This window comes from Podarcis melisellensis, assembly GCF_964234715.1.
Source record: "Podarcis melisellensis genome assembly, chromosome: 2".
In the NCBI taxonomy this organism is placed as follows: Eukaryota; Metazoa; Chordata; class Lepidosauria; order Squamata; family Lacertidae; genus Podarcis; species Podarcis melisellensis.
The window spans coordinates 67,422,356-67,439,502 of NC_138529.1; the positions used below are offsets into that span (position 1 = coordinate 67,422,356).

The 17,147-nt window shown below is 42.2% G+C and overlaps 1 protein-coding gene across 19 annotated transcripts in view; it reads left to right on the forward strand.

The window, feature by feature from the left end:
- NSD1 (nuclear receptor binding SET domain protein 1) overlaps positions 1-17,147 on the forward strand; it is a 69,043-nt gene that overhangs the window by 40,205 nt on the left and 11,691 nt on the right. For 16 of the 19 annotated variants that reach the window (XM_081900962.1, XM_081900957.1, XM_081900974.1 and 13 more), the window contains 13 exons: positions 1,831-1,952; positions 3,437-3,722; positions 4,829-4,935; positions 7,489-7,564; positions 8,731-8,849; positions 10,646-10,789; positions 11,505-11,628; positions 11,896-12,096; positions 12,273-12,452; positions 13,525-13,681; positions 14,292-14,497; positions 15,575-15,687; positions 16,691-16,960. In XM_081900962.1, the coding sequence (XP_081757088.1) occupies positions 1,831-1,952; positions 3,437-3,722; positions 4,829-4,935; positions 7,489-7,564; positions 8,731-8,849; positions 10,646-10,789; positions 11,505-11,628; positions 11,896-12,096; positions 12,273-12,452; positions 13,525-13,681; positions 14,292-14,497; positions 15,575-15,687; positions 16,691-16,960 (2,105 nt within the window). The remainder of the gene's footprint in view (positions 1-1,830; positions 1,953-3,436; positions 3,723-4,828; positions 4,936-7,488; positions 7,565-8,730; positions 8,850-10,645; positions 10,790-11,504; positions 11,629-11,895; positions 12,097-12,272; positions 12,453-13,524; positions 13,682-14,291; positions 14,498-15,574; positions 15,688-16,690; positions 16,961-17,147) is intronic. The other 3 variants (XM_081900969.1, XM_081900960.1, XM_081900965.1) reach the window with 1 other exon arrangement.

Here is a 17,147-nt window from a genome sequence, read left to right on the forward strand (position 1 = left end):
TCTGCAAATATTTCAGGCACTTTACAGTTCGCCTCTATAAAAATTAGTTACCCTTATGGAAGTTGGAGCTAAAGTTAGCTCTTTTGTTACCCCCTGCTTAAACTATAGCTGGGTTCAGATTCATTCTTATAAATTTGTCTGTCCCTACAGGATTCCTATTTTTTTCCAGTGCTGCCTTAATCCTACCCAGTGTCTATGGCTAAGCAGGGAACTCTGCTTTTCTGAGTTCCACTTATAAGCACTAGCTGCAGTGCTTCACTGTGAAGATGATATATCAGATTAGATATGAAATCTTCTTTGGCAATCACTCGTAGCTGAGTAAGATTGTCTTCGATAAACACGGTTTTAAGTGATTGTGGAGGCCAATTCTGGATCCACATGTCCTTCCACAGTGGGGACATTGGTTTCCGGGCAGGAGTTGATCACTGGATTTGCCAAGCATGCCTTCCTCTTAGCATGTTTCTCCCTTGCATCCTGAGTTTGAGTGTCTTTGAAGACATAGAGTATAATACTGTGTTCAGCATACTGATTTGGATCCAGCATTCTCATGAGCAGAACTCCATTAATGGAATGATATTGCTAGAGGAAGAGCCCATTTTTTCCAGTTCCACCTTCCTTCCTCAGCCCCCTGAAAAGCTGAACCTCTGGGACAGTATGGGGACTGCAAGGGAAAGGGGAAATCAGGAAAGATCATTTACCCAACTTCTTCCAGTGAGCCTTTGCAGGATCTCAGTAGTCCCTCCAAAAATGGAAAAGCTTATCTATTAATGGAAAGGGCACACTGGAATCAACATGTTGTAGAAATTATTATTATTATTATTATTATTATTATTATTATTATTATTATTAATGTACATTGTAGTCTTATTCTTATTCTTATTAAGAGTTTTTTCTCTGGATATGTAGCCACTCTTGTTTCAGGACCAGCTTTATTTCAGAACTGCTTTCATACTGTGTTAGGAGGAGCCACCTGTTTTGCTTGTTTGCAATTTTGATGTTTATTGCTTTTCAACATAGGATTTCCTCGTGGTTTTTTTTTTTAACAACAAGCAAAAACTTTTAAAAAAGGAGAGAGAAAAAGAGTTCCTAAGACTTATAATGGACTCATTTGTACAATCCAGTTTGAGAGTAGGTTAAAAAAATGTTGATTTTTTTTTATATAAAAAAGACAAAACTCAGAGGTTTAGGAGAGTATCCTAGAAGAAAGTCATACTACAGTTTTAGAGATATGACTTAATTCCTGCTTCAACCACAATATTTCAGTCCTAGCTTCTTACCCTCAAAAGGGGCAATGCAGTTTTCCCTGCTTGACTTGCACGTGGCACTGCTAGGCCAGACTGGGCACAATTTACTGCACTGAGACCCAGGCAAGAATAGCCTGCTGACACTGGGGACAATATGTTGATGGCAGTCATTGCAGCTCACTTGCTTTCCATAATTGGGCAGGAACCGGGTCCTTTTCCTTTGTGGGGTGATGGTTGTGGGGTTTGCATGGATTAGGATCACTGTGTGGATTCCTACTGAATAATGAGAGGTGGCATGGTGGTCAGGGAAGAAGCTTTGTATGAAAACCTGAAGGAAAGGGCTGCTTTTGAACTATTATGGCAGGAGAGGATTGCTTAAAAACTTAAATGGCATAGTCAAGGAGTCTCAAGCATCTGAGCTATACACCTCAGATTCATGTGATCATCACTTTGTTGAGGGCACTGGAAAATGGCACAGGAGCTTCAGCAGACCCTGGCCATAATGAAGGGTTCTATCCCAGCCCTTCTGATCTTTTCAGAAGACTAATCCTGAGGCTCTTTCTCCTTTTTTATCTTATCTTCTCAGTAGCTCATTCAGAGAAGAAACGCCTTAGGAAGCCAAGTAAGCGGCTTCTGGAATATGCAGAAGAATATGATCACATATTTGCACCTAAGAAAAAGAAGAGGAGCCAGGAGCCATTTCGGAAGGTGGGTATGAAACAAAAGAAACAGGTATAGGCACCCACTAGAAATTGGTAAACTGTCATCTAGGTAATTTTTATTTTTAAAAAATAAGGTTTTTAAAACTAGAACTGGGATCCAACATGTGTGTATGCTTTGGGGCAGGGTAGTGGAATTCCACTTCTGGCTGAGGCCCCTTCCATCACATGCAAATGCCACCTGAGAAATTGCCTCAAACTTTAGGAGTAGCTTATCAGAGGGCAGGTGGGTGATTAAACAAAGGAACCCCAAAGAACTCTGGTGCTTGCTTGGAATGCTGCAGGCTTCTGCAGGAAGGGCAGAAGCTTAGTGTTGGAGACTCTTGCTTTCCATGCAGAAGGTCCCATGTTCAGTCCCTGGCATCGGAGAAGGTCCCCTGTCTGAAACCCTGGAGAGCCTCTGCCAGTCAGTGTAGACCAAATCGCGCCATACAGAGAGCAGCTTCCTATGTTCCTTCCCAAGGATCCTAGCCATTATGAGCCAAGTTTTTTGAAACAAAAAGTGCAGACATCTCAACAATTCCACCCCACTTTTCTATACCTTCATGTTGTCTCGGAATGAGCAAAGTGATTGAAGGAAAAACAGAAGTGCCCGGCTGGACCTCGGACTATGGCTTTGGCTCTTTCTTTTCTTTGACTTTCTTTTTTGCTCCAGATGGGTTGGCTTTGAAGCACACACATCAGCCAGGATGTTGTTGCAAGTGTTGTAGTGGACCTTGGTTATCTGCCTCAAGAACATCATGCTTAAACTTTATGCTACAGATTCATGTAGTACTTTGAATTACAAAACATAGAATTAAAAAAGATATATATATTCCTGGTCATGACTGAAATAAGCAGGTTTTGCTTTATGATTTCAATTCATCAGTGTTTCTTACTTCAGGTGTGAGAAGGGCTATACCTTGAATAGGTTTCTTTTTAAAATGAATACTCAATAAATAACTATAGCGTATTTTCAACATTAGAAACATTGTATTTCATCAATTCACATACATAACTTAACTATGGGTTATACAGCTGCCAATGAAAACAGCATCTCCATAGGCTAGTTGTCCCTCACTCCCCAGTGATGTCTAGTGATTCTCACTCAGTGGCATGAAGTCATCAGACTATTCATTTTCCCAACCTTGTCAAACTGTGCCCAATGACGGTCTGTTGGGCAAACACTGCATCTGATGGCATGGGCTGGTGTTACTTGGGGGGAGGGAAACTAGACAAAGGCAAGCCATTTTCAGCAGCAGCGCCATCACTTACACTGTGTATTTTGTAAAATAAAAATTTGGTTGTGTGTGCTTGTGTAAAATGATTTCCTGGCGCAGCCAAAGATGACCAGTTTTCTTCTCCTTGTTTTTCACCTGCTGCAGAAATGTAGCCATACTTCCGAGTAGCTGTATGCTCCCCATTAGCCTTTTCTTCATGTATTGGTTGGACCAGGATCTTGAGTATTTTTTGTTTATGTCTGGCTGCTAATAGGCAAGTTCTCTAGAGAAGTCTGAAATCAAACAGGATTGCAGCACTGGCAAGCAAGCTCGTAACAAACATCTAGAAAAGAAGCCTTTGGATTCAGTTTCGTCTGCTTCTTCGTCTAAAGAGTCTCCTCCCGTTCTTGAAGCTGAGCGGTCTTTGTCAGATGAGCCCGAATCCCATGCCATGGAACCAAGATCAGAAATGCCAGTTTTGACATTGTCATCACCAAATGTTTTGGAAGCTGCTGCTGCTGCTTCTCCTTTGCAGGGAGAGAGACAGTTAATGAAGTCAGGTAAGACAATGTATCATTAGCATCTTCACCAGAAATAAGCTCTAGTTATGGGAAACAAAACAGGTGTCTTGTTCCTTGGCCCTTGATTCCTGTTTCCTGATTCTAGTCTCAGTTAACTTTATACTATACTGTAGTGTACTGTACTATACTATACTTTACTGAAATGTTTAAATGTGTCTTTGATTGTCCTTGAATCTTGCCACCACACTTGCTATCCTCTCCTGCCACACACTTTGAGAACCACAAACAATATGCCATTGCTCTTTGGTCTGGACCTGAAGCTTTTGGTGCTCTCTCTCGCAAGGATGGGGGTGGGGGAATAATAAATGATACTGAAGTTTTTGTTCCTCGTGAGATCTAAATAGCCAAAAGGAGGATATTTTTTATGAAATAAATAAACTACAGGTCTTTAGACTTCCAAGCTCCTGATGTCTTAGATCTCAAAGTGGCTTATTACACTAGAAATATACAAAGCCAAGACGAAACCTCAAAATTTTAAACCTAAAAACTTAAAAATTTTAAGCCACAAGAATTTTCAACCTCAGAAAATTAAAACGAGTTAGCTATAGTTGGGGCTTGTTGGGTTCTACATCATTCTTAAATTGTGGTGCCCAGAATTGGACACAGTATTCCAGGTGTGGTCTGACCAAGGCAGAGTAGAGCAGGACTATTACTTCCCTTGACCAGGACACTATACTTCTGTTGATGTAGCCTATAATAGCATTAGGGATTTATTTGCTGCTGCATCACACTGTTGACTCATGTAAAGCTTGTAATCCACTAAGACCCCTAGATTCTTTTCACATGTACTTCTAGTAAGCCAGGTGTCCCCCATCCTATATTTGTGTATCTGGTTCTTCTTGCAAAAACTTACATTTGTCCCTACTGAAAATCATTTTGTTAGCTTGTGAACAGTTCTCTGATCTATTAAGGTAATTTTGAATTCTGATTCTGTCTTCTGTGGCATTAGCTACCCCTCCCAATTTTGTTATTTCTTGGTTTGGGGCAGATGAGGTACAACAAACAGTACTGGTGTTATACTGATTCTTACTTGGTGCTGATAAAACTAGTTTGTTTCTAGTGAGGAAAATTCCTTTTTATTTTAGGGAGTTTTGAGAGTAAGCGCCAGAGGAAACCAACAAAAAAGCTGTTGGAATCCAATGATTTGGATACTGGATTCATACCAAAGAGAGAGTGGGCTTCCATAAAGAAGGTAAGTTCCTTCCTTCTGCTTCAAATGTTACCAAAGATCTGCTATGCTCCTGAATATAAAATTATTTCATCTGCACAGAGTTTTGATCGGCTTTCATTTGGTTAAGGGTACCTAATAGAAGCACTCAGTAAAAAATAATACAGTGGTACCTCGAGTTAAGTACTTAATTCGTTCTGGAGTTCCGTTCTTAACCTGAAACTGTTCTTAACCTGAAGCACCACTTTAGCTAATGGGGCTTCCCGCTGCCTCCATGCCACCAGAGCACGATTTCTGTTCTCATCCTGAAGCAAAGTTCTTAAAAGGTAAAGGTACCCCTGCCCGTACAGGCCAGTTGTGTCCGACTCTAGGGTTGTGCGCCCATCTCACTTAAGAGGCTGGGGGCCAGCGCTGTCCGGAGACACTTCTGGGTCACGTGGCTAGCGTGACTAAGCTGCTCTGGCGAGCCAGCACCAGCACAACACACGGAAATGCCATTTACCTTCCCGCTATAAAGTGGTACCTATTTATCTACTTGCACTTAGGGGTGCTTTCGAACTGCTAGGTGGGCAGGAGCTGGGACTGAAAGACGGGAGCTCACCCCGCCGCGGGGATTCGAACTGCCGACCACGCGATTGGCAAGCCCTAGGCGCTGAGGTTTTACCCACAGCGCCACCCGCGTCCCTATTTCTGGGTTAGCGGAGTCTGTAACCTGAAGCGTATGTAACCCGAGGTACCACTGTAGTGATAATCAGAGCTCAGCCTATAAAGTTCTTGTTGCACTTTCTTTTCAAAAAGGTGTCATTGTCCAAACTGAGCGAACATTAGGCCCGTAAGCCTTTGAATCTATGACCAGAGTCATGCTGTCAAACATATGCACATATCTCATTATTTTCAGTTGGGAGTCTGTAGGAGTTCTTTTCACTAGAGAGTGCACTCTTTCAACAAATTGATAGTGGATTGGCTGGCTGTGAAGAGAAGAAAGCCTCTGATGTACAAAATATCTCTCTGTGTGAGCACGCATGTGTTTTAAAGTAACGTAAGCATCGGCTGGAACTCCAAACCAGGACTCCTCTCTAAAGACTTTTCCTGTGCTAGAGAGCAGGCCTTTTCTATAGGAAATTATGGTTATGGCCCCCTTTGCTAAAATGTATCCAAACAGAGTCCTTAGAAGATTTTTTTCATTTTCATTTTTTCCATACCTTGGAAGTCAAACAGAATTCATTCCGGAAGTCCGTTCGACTTCCAAAACATTCAAAAACCAAACCACAGCTTTTGATTGGCTGTAGGAAGCTCTTGCAGCCAATCAGAAGTTCCATTGGATGTTCGCATTCCCAAAAAAAAATATTTGCAAACCGGAACAATCACTTCTGGGTTTGCCGCACTGCTAATTCAGGACTCAATTTCAGTTTGTTCTGTAACACCTATTGTGATAGGGACAACCATAGAATGTTTATTCTACATTTTATGAAAAATGAATTCAACTTGCTTTTCTTTTTGAAAATCTGTTAAAGCAACCACATCCAGTATGAAAATGCAATAATCATTTGTTTATGTACTGAAGCATTTATGTCCTATCTTTCTGTCAGGGCAGCTCACAGTAACAAAAGTTAATCCATCTGTTGATAAAAATTAAACAGTAACAATTAAACAATAAAACCAGACACACAAAAGAAGAATTTTGCAGCAGAGCAGACATTAAGAGTAAAACCCGTTCGTTAAAGGAAAAAGCCAAATTTTGACTGCAAAAAAATCACAGAATTGTTGATTTGGAAGAAACTCCAACAGTTGCCTAGTCCAAACCCTGCAACACAGGAATCATGGCTAAAGAATCCCTGACAGATGACCATTCAACCTTTGTTTTAAAATCCTCCAATGCTTGTCTGCATGCCAGAAGCAAAGAATGATGTACCCAGCAATCTGTGGGGCCTCAGGTGTTGAGAAAAACTCCTGAAAAGGCTGATACTGAAGTAGGTGGTCCTTGGTATATTCCGGTTCCAAACCATTTAGTTAAATCTATTTTTGGGAACTGCCCTGAGATCTACGAATGAAGGGTAGTAGACAAAACTAAATAAATAAATCTAAATAAATAAATAATAAAGTGAAGCCACAGGAACTTTATTTTCTTTTGCTGCTGCCTTCATGATAATTCATTAAATATACGATTATATTGCTGTAAGCTGCCTTGTGAATTGTAAAAATGAAAAGGAAGGGTCTAAATATTTTGAACTGTGAAAATGGTATAATATGCTGCATTTAGTGGAGGCCCCTCTAGATTTGTTAGTATCTTACTGTTTTTGTGTAAGTTATGATTTTTCTTCTGCTTCAGCTGTGCAGAAAGATTCTTCAACAATTATAACTAAGTAAATCTGATTCTTCCTACTTCTTGCCACCCAGGGGTTCAAACACTGGGCAATCACCTCCCCATCCTTCTGATTATGGAAATTTGTGATGCTTCTTGTTGTTGTTGTTTGTCAATATGTTGAAGGTAGAATTGCCATTGAGATGTGGCCAGGGAATCACATCTCGTAGGTGTGCGAATTTGCTTGGTAAATTGTCCCTGTTGCTTGTTCGCAGTGTTCTGAGGCTGGTCCTTTGGATACTGAAATGTCTGAGTTGTACTCCACATCTCAGCTTCTGGACGCTGGTGAAGGTAGGTGGTGCTCCTGTTCTGTAGCATGAAGCTGGCAGTTTCCTGTGAGTGAACATTAATAATAAGCTAAGCAAGATTCTTCCGTCACGTTACATAATCATCAGCCCACTGCAGTGTAAGCAGATATTTTCACATAGAGACCAAGTCACAAATAATGAACTGGATCCAGATCAAAAAGAAGGAATAATAATAATAATAATACCCTGCCCATCTGGCTGGGTTTCCCCAGCCACTCTGGGCGGCTTCCAGCCGAATATTAAAAACAAAAGAGCATCAAACATTAAAAACTTCCCTAAACAGGGCCGCCTTCAGTTGTCTTTTAAAAATAAAATAGTTGCTTACTGTCTTGACATCTGCTGGGAGGGCATTCCACAGGGCAGGTGCCACTACCAAGAAGGCCCTCTGCCTGCTTCCCTGTAACCTCACTTCTCACAGTGAGGGAACCACAGAAAGGCCATCGGTGCTGGACCTCAGTGTCCGGGCTGGATGGTGGGGGTGGAGACAAGGTATACAGGACCGAGGCCACTTAGGGCTTTATTAGTCAGAGTCAGTTTAAAAATGAAAACATACTAGAATTTGTGGCAGCAGTGAGTGTAGTGATGGACTCAGGAGCACTCCAAAGATGAAAAAGGTGTGTGGGGTGGATCTGGCCAGAAATCTGTTCAGACAACAGCAGAGTGATAAGAAACAACGTGAGACTCAAAGGTGTCCTTCGGCTTGCCTTTCTGAATTTTCAGTGCTCACCAACCACATTTTTCTTCATGATCATGAGGATGAGAAACTAGCTGTTAACCAAGGTGGCTTCTTAGACGCCAGTAACTCTGCTGTATGGTGTTCAAAGGGATACCTGGAACCACCCAGTTTATCAACTCACTGGTACTTTCTTCCAACTTGTGGTATTTGGGTAATGTGGAACAAGGGTGACTTTGTCTTATTTTTGTGAAAATATACTCAACAACACAATATGAATTTTCATTCTAAACTGTGTAGTCCTCAGAGGTTTGCAGACATTTATCTGGAATTGAATTACGGGTTAAGAATGGGTATGGTGTGTCCTACTCATCAGTGCTGGATTTTGGGGTTTAAAATTTGAGGGCCATAGTTGTCAGAATTACCATAGGGTGCAGTTATTTGATTACTGTCTTGAAACATCTTCCTTGCTGCAGCTCCTGAAAAGGTTCCAGGCAAACAGAGAAGGCGGAAGCGGCAACGACGTACTTTTGCCTCAGCGCCATACAAGAAGGAAAAGGGTGAAGATGTACTGGGAGAAAATGCAAACTCTGAGGTACTTCTGGGCTTTGGATTCTGTAAAAGGATACATGTATGACATCCTTTTGAAGTAGCATTATATTTTTTAAAATGCATAAAACTATTGACTTGTGTTGTAAAAGAAGGTATAAAAGACTTAGCAGCAAACAAAGGCAGGACTGCACAAGAGTATTGTGTATAAACTAGTGGCTCATGTTTAAAAGATTTGCGTTAACCTAAGTATTCATACACGCATACATTTCTGTGCCGCTAAACCAAGAAAAATGTATTCATTTTGAATTATACATACAAACAACAATTACAGGAACTTGTTCTCACAATGTGTATAAGGCCTGGAAAAACTCGCCGCAGCTACAAGCTGAATGTCACACCAACTGCCCTGAAACCCTTCAAAAAAACCTCCCCTATTCAGAGAATGGTATAAAATCAAAGTAAAAACATAAAAAGGCAAAGTTCAGAAGCACATAAAACCAGGTTTTAGGGGTATTGTTGGGATACTTACATGGTTGGGAGTCCATTTTAGATTACAGTATACTGAAATTCACTGGACAGTTGGCTTTAACATTTGAAACAGTATATTCTAAAGCATGTTTCTGTCATAGGCTTCCAATTTTACAATACTATATTTCCATTCACATACAGGATGTGGAAATGAAAGCTGCACGTTTTGTATTTCACATACTGTGTTCTTTCCACAAGACCTAGTATGAAATTGCTTTTCTGCTCTGTGACACTTTCATGGAATAGAAATATATGTTCTTTTTCTCTGAAATCAGTATACTACAGTCTTCTTGAACACCCACCAGTTGTTTGAAAGTATACGCCCACAACTTTCTCTTGGTTTAGCAATGACAGGAGGGTTTCTGTACATTAGGGTTTATATATATTTATTTAGTGGTTACGTTTTATAACCCATCCTTTTCTCACAGTGACCAACGTGTTCATATGAGTGGAAGAGTTGCACCTGCTTCTCTTAACACAGTCATTTGCAATTGTCCATTTGCATCTCATTATATAGTCTACACTGTTTGCTGAAGACACACTTCTGTACCCTGCCCTTTGACAGCTGAACATTTGTGTGATATTTGTGAGACCACCCCTATTATTCTTTGGTTTGTTTTGAGTTGCTTTATTTGATTATTTTGATATTGTATGATTTTATGTTTGCAACCCGTCATGGGATCTTGTGAGGGGGCAGGGTATGAAATATAATAAATCAATAGCATTGTGTGTCAGATACTGAGGTTGCGCCCTGGAGACAGTGTGGTGTCGTGGTTAGCGTTTTGGAGCAAGACCTGGGAGACGGGGTTTCTAGTCCCCACCCATGAAGCTCACTGGGTGACTTTGGGCAAGTCGCTGTCTCTCAAATCTACCAAACCTCTCAGGGTTGTTGTGAGGATAAAATGGAGATGGGGAAAACCATGTATGCCACCTCCTGAGCAACTTGGAGGAAGGGCAGGATATAAATGTAATGGATAAATAATGGTTGTGGAGATTCCCAACATAGGTGTTTAGGAAGTGTACTGCCACAGGGCAGCAAAATAGTCATAGTCATGTGTTTTTATTAAAGTTCAGAATGTTTCTTTCCCTCAGTGAAACCTTAAAAGTGGAGAAGTGTGAGGAGAGTTAGCGCCACAGCATGAGGCATCTTCTGCAGGCAGAGTGATTAGGGCTAGAGGCGTTGCATGCAGCTCAGCAAGCAGGTTGGCAGAACACCCCTATGTATTGTACCCAAACTATAAGAGCAGCCGAGAGGAGGGGGTAAATGAAAGAGATAATCTGACTGATCACAGTCTTTCTTTTTCTCAAAAGGGAGATAGGACTAATCATGGAACAGCTGGAAGCCCCAAGGAGACTATTGAGGAAGGGTCTGAAAATGACCATGGAGTGCCTTCATCCAAACGGATGCAGGGGGAGCGAGGAGGAGGAGCTGCTCTCAAGGAGAACGTGTGTCAGGTAAAAGTCTGAAGTGCTTTGCTTGAATGCGGCCAGACTACTTGGGGACAGGCCATGTTAGCAGGAACCAGATCTTTGCAGAGCTTGCATCCAATGCTTTTTTAAAAGCTTCTGCAAACAAAACTCTTAAGGTATTTTTATTAATTTTGACATGAGGGCTTTCTGTCTACAATCCTTATTTTGTGTGCAGTCCCAGAACCATTTTGGGTAAACAGGAAGTGTGGGGGGTACAGGATTGCAAAAGTGTGTTTAACGTGCACCTTGTAAGGAGCTTCTGAAGTAGTGTAAATCACTCGAAGTTCTAATGTTTGAGCCAAACAATTGGACCACAGCGGCTGTTGCTGAAAGGTACTTCTGAAAATGTGTTAGCTGTGGTTTAGTAGGTATGCATAAGCTCGGATTCCCTACTTCCACTGTTAAGTTGTGGGTGAACATATCAGACGACATAGCGATTCTTCAAACAGCTCTTGTTTATTCCCAGGCCAGAACAGAACTGAACTGAAGGGTTCAGTCAGCCTGCTTATATAGAGCTCCAGTACAACGTAACTGTAACAATTTTCTAAAACTATCCAATCACTGAACGTCACTTTCGATCCCTTATTTGCATAACTATCTACAATATCCCCCTGCTGGCCCAGGGTGAGAACTTCAGTACATAACACCCACCTCTTTAATTTCAGTCCTTGACCACACATTGTTTATAATTCCTTTGCAGATCTGTGAAAAGCCAGGTGAATTGTTGCTCTGTGAAGCCCAGTGCTGTGGAGCTTTCCACCTGCAGTGTCTCGGGCTCTCAGAAATGCCGAAGGGCAAGTTTATCTGCACTGAGTGTTCCACAGGTACGAAACTGTACTCGCTGGTGGTGTGGCAAGCTCTCTGGTTGCTTTCAAATGTTGGAGCTTCTTGAAAACAAATGGCTTTGCAGCATGGAGCGGAACGGCTCTGCTGTCTACCAGGCTGGAGCAATCCTGATCTTGTCTGTTGTTGCCTCCAGCCGTGGTGACTGCTTGTAACTTTTTTTTTTTGCTCTGCTGCTGCTGTTCAGGACTCTTGCACCTTCTGTTCTTTGATTGTGTTTCTTCTACTTTGCTGCCCTCTCCTATTAGGAGTCCACACGTGTTTTGTATGCAAGAACAGTGGAGAAAACGTCAAGCGGTGCTTGCTTCCTTTGTGTGGGAAGTACTATCATGAAGAGTGCATACAGAAGTACCCCCCCACAGTCATGCAGAACAAGGGCTTTCGCTGCTCACTGCACATCTGCATGACTTGCCATGCAGCCAACCCAGCAAATGTCTCCGCATCTAAAGGTACAGTAGCCTTTTCTTGTGTCCAGAATGGAAGTGCATTTCTACATTCATTTTAATTCATTGGTGTTTCCCCCCGTTCTTGGATATTTTAAAGGTGGGGTTGGTGTCTTAATAAATGATTTTTTCAGCTTTTATTATTATTAAGAAAATGTAATTCCAATATATTTCTCTGCTAGGTCGCTTGATGCGCTGTGTCCGATGTCCCGTTGCATACCACTCGAATGATTTCTGCCTCGCTGCTGGGACTGTGATCCTTGCTTCCAACAGCATGATTTGCCCAAATCATTTTAGCCCTCGAAGGGGCTGCAGAAACCATGAGCATGTAAATGTCAGCTGGTGCTTTGTTTGTTCAGAAGGTAAGGCGCTTTGTGCTGGGCCTGATGCATTATGAGTGTTGCCATGTTTTGAATGAGTACAAGCATAGGAGGATGTTGTTGAGGAAGTGAGGGGGCAGCCTAATCTATCAGCTCTTTACCACAAAATGATACAAATGGCCACGATGCTGTCCTTTGTGTAAGTGAAACATATTGCCGGACTGAGGTATACAGTCAGGATCATCTCTGGGGGTCCCTACTTTGGGCCTAAGGGAAAGGGAAGCAGCCAAAAGAAGGCAATGGGCCTTCCATAGAATGCAATACAGTGGTACCTCGGGTTAAGTACTTAATTCGTTCTGGAGGTCCATTCTTAACCTGAAACTGTTCTTAACCTGAGGTACCACTTTAGCTAATGGGGCCTCCCGCTGCTGCCGCACTGCCACCACGTGATTTCTGTTCTCATCCTCAGGCAAGGTTCTTAACCCAAGGTACTATTTCTGGGTTAGCGGAGTCTGCAATCTGAAGTGTCTGTAGCTCGAGGTACCACTGTATCTAAAGGCAGTGGTCATGTTAGTGGGATGGGCCACAGTGATAAAGCCACTAAAACAAAATGTAATATATATGTTTGCTAAGCTTGCTGACATAGCAGGCACAGCAAATGAGACATGGAATATGGAACTTAAGCCCTTCTTCCATAGAGCTTAGGGCAGTATACATGGTTGATTCCCCCTTTTCACCATCCCCCTTTCTGTGAGCGAAGATTGGCCTAACTGCCTCCTTGTCATATATAACACCTCAGAAGACGAAGGAGTGGAAAAAAGTAAATGTTGTGGCCCGCAGGTGCTTCGCTATGCAAATAGATATGATTGGGTTTAGCACCGGCATATTGTATTGGCTTTGACACAATTGAGACCTTTCCAATAAAATGGATACCTGGGGGGTGAAGTTAACTTTATTCTGGAGACCAGCACGACCCTCTTTTGACCCATTTTCCATTTAAAGAACTGAAGTGGGATTTGAGGTCTGGATAGGATGAACTCCCCTTTTAATGTGATGCTGTGCATAGGTGTTCCCGTGGTTCTGTCCCTGACATACCTGCCTTTCTTTCTCACAGGTGGAAGCCTTCTGTGCTGTGAATCCTGCCCTGCCGCATTCCACAGGGAGTGTCTGAACATTGACATGCCAGAGGGGAGCTGGTACTGTAACGACTGCAAAGCTGGCAAGAAGCCACACTACAAGGAGGTGGTCTGGGTTAAAGTGGGACGTTACAGGTGAGAGTGAATGAAGGCAAATTCTGTTATATTTAAAAGATTTCAGTTGTCTCTTGTGAAAGCTTGTTGCTACTGCTCATTTTTGCTTTGCTAATGTTATTAATACTGTACAGTGGTACCTCGGGTTAAGAACTTAATTCGTTCTGGAGGTCTGTTCTTAACCTGAAACTGTTCTTAACGTGAGGTACCAGCTAATGGGGCCTCCCACTGCCGCCGCACAATATCTGTTCTCATCCTGAACCTGAGGTACTATTTCTGGGTTAGTGGAATCTGTAACCTGAAGGGTCTGTAACCTGAAGTGTCTGTAACCCAAGGTACTACTGTATTCACAATGTCAAGAGGGGACCTTCCCTTAGCTTTATGTGTATTCTTACCAGCATGGCTGTTGCTGCCCTTACAGTTGTTTCCACAATGTTAATAGAATACGTAAAGTCTTCTACTAATGTGGGTTCCTGTTATGCCATGGTTAGGTTAGCAAACACACACACACACACACACACACACACACACACACACACGATGCATCTCCAAAGGAGTGGATCTAGGAAACAGACATTCCAGAAATTTATCCATGGGCTCATCTGTTTTTCTTGCCTTTGTTCATCTCCAGGTGGTGGCCAGCTGAGATTTGCCACCCTAGGACCATCCCTGTCAACATCCAGAAAATGAAGCATGTCATCGGTGAATTTCCTGTGCTTTTTTTTGGGTCAAATGATTACCTTTGGACCCACCAAGCTCGAGTATTTCCCTATATGGAAGGAGATGTGAGCAGCAAGGACAAGATGGCAAAGGGAGTTGATGGCATTTACAAGAAGGGTAACCCATTTTCTTTTACTCTAATGTAACCATGAAAGTTAGCAATGAATCCCATCTTTTTCTTTGTTCTCAGGGAAATAAGATGCTGCTTTAGGAAAAAAAGAATAGATTCTGGCATCATTATACTTCAGAAATAGCCCTGGCTAGAATTATAGATTGAGCAACTTTGGTTTGTCATGATGTCTGAACTGATGAGCAGTGGTTTGTGAGTGGTCGGCACACCAGAATTGGAAGCTGTGGTTTGAAATAGGTTTGCAAACCATAGTTTCTGCTAAGCAAACTAACTATAGTTATAACTATTGCTTTGCCTCCAAAGGCCACTGGGCCTAGACACAGAAGCACTAAGCAGACAAGTAGTTCTAAACTATACTTTGTCCATCCAGAACCTCAAACTGTGGGTGCATTTGCATGCCATGGTAAACAATGGTTAAGTCTTTACCATGAGTGTGCAGCTTGCTCCCCATTTTTCCCCTTCTGCTAGTGAGCAGGAGCAACAAACCACAACTCTTGGCGTACATGGTGGAAACATAACACTAAATCAGGGATTATAGTTTGTTGTTCCACTTGCTACTGCATGGAATAAAGTGGGAGTGATTTCCATATTCCTGGTGAACTATTAACTGTGGTTTACTGTGACATACAAATTAAGCTAAAGTGTGTTGAGAGGTCGGAACTGAGTCTCTTTTGTTGTTGTTTTTAATCTTTCCTGAAGTGAAATTTTTTGATGTAAGAACTCAGCATGGAGTAGATAGGGATTGGTGTCTATGTAGCTTTAAGATGTAGGGATAAAACAAATTATTTCAAAAAGCTTGAGTTACACAAAACAATGTCTTTACTTTTTGCAATCCTGAAACAAAGGCATGCTAAAGTTTTCTGGCTACTGCCTGGGAGTATGGAAATCTCAGTACTGTTCTCAGTTTTGCTACAGACTGTGAATCCTAGAGAATCCTCTTTGTGGCTGCTGTTTCCTGTCCCGTCTGTTACTGGTGCCTCACTTCAGCATATTTTCATGTAAGTGCATATATAAAAGTGGCTGAATGTCTGTTCATATATAATAAGGAAGTTTTCTTAATTTAGCTCTGCAGGAAGCTGCTGTGAGGTTTGAAGAGCTGAAAACGCAGAAGGAACTGAGGCAGCTACAGGAAGACAAAAAGAATGATAAGAAGCCCCCTCCTTACAAACATATCAAGGTGAGGATGCAGGACATGATAGCAGATGGCGGGCCTTGGGCACATGTGTTGCCCCCTATCCCTTGAAGGTGGTTGGGCTATGGGCTATGGGACTATGGTGGTTGGGCTATGGGCTATGGGACTGTGTGCCTCCATCCTTAAACATAATGAAGGCACAAGTCTTAACCATTGTTAATGCTGACCAGGACGTGCTCTTAACTATACACTCTTCTTGCCAATCTTTTCTTCATATCTTGCCACCTGCCACTACACCGCAAAAGCTGAAATCTGTACAATCTGTCCACTGTGAAACATTTCCTTTAGACTTCAGAGGAAGTACACAAGCTGTTTTTCGTGGTACCACAGATTCACATGGCAAGATTCACCTAACAAGTCACGTCAGTGCAAGCCCTGTGTGAGGATTTCCACTTGCACAAGGGGACTTTCCCCTCCTCTCTTCCCCCTCCACTCCTGCTGAATTGGGTCTAAGGGGGTTGGGAGAACCCCCAGAAGTCCTGGGGGGATCATTCTGTCTGGCAAGGTGCAATGCTTGTGTTGACAGGGTGTTTACTGTAGTGCAACATTGAGTTTTACCTATGTTTTAATCCCAGTGTAAACTATGAGGTCAGCTGTTGGCCACATGAACTTCAACTCTTTGCTGACCTGCAGTAAATCTTTGGTGTATAAAATCCTGTTGAAAGGAAGGGAGTCTCCTTGCTGTGTGAACTTGTATGTTCTTTCTGTCCCACCCTGAGAAAGGACCACCTCACACTACTGAACACCATTACAATAGCTGATTAAAGTGGAAGGTGCATTTTCTATGCTGGTAGAAGAGTTGCAGCTGAAACAATAATAAAGATTAACAATATACATGAAAGTGCAGTATTGACCCATTTCAACAAGTATCACTGTAGCAAAAGTTGTTTCTGATTTCCATGTATGTAGTCTACATTTCTGCTACATTTCTGCCAGTGATTTAGCTAGGCCAGCCGATTTACTTAGTGGCTTATATCTGTATTTAAAGGTGAACCGGCCTGTAGGCAAAGTGCAGATCTTCACTGCAGACTTGTCTGAGATCCCACGTTGCAATTGCAAGCCAGCTGATGAAAACCCCTGTGGCCTAGACTCCGAGTGTATTAATCGCATGCTGCTCTATGAGTGTCACCCTGCTGTCTGCCCTGCTGGGGAACGTTGCCAAAATCAGTGTTTTACCAAAAGGCAGTATCCTGAAGTGGAAATATTCCGCACACTGGCAAGAGGCTGGGGTTTGCAAGCCAAAAGAGACATTAAAAAGGTATGTTTGTTTTTTTGCTGTCTTAATTCTTCCCTAAGTTTAGTTTCAGCATCCCACACTTTCTATAATTGAATTTAGTTTTCCTTTCTTAAAGCATAAAATTTACAAAGACAAGAAATGAGTCATTATTCCTGTCTGAGACATACATACACATGTGGTAGGAGTTTGTTTCCCATGGTTACCTAAA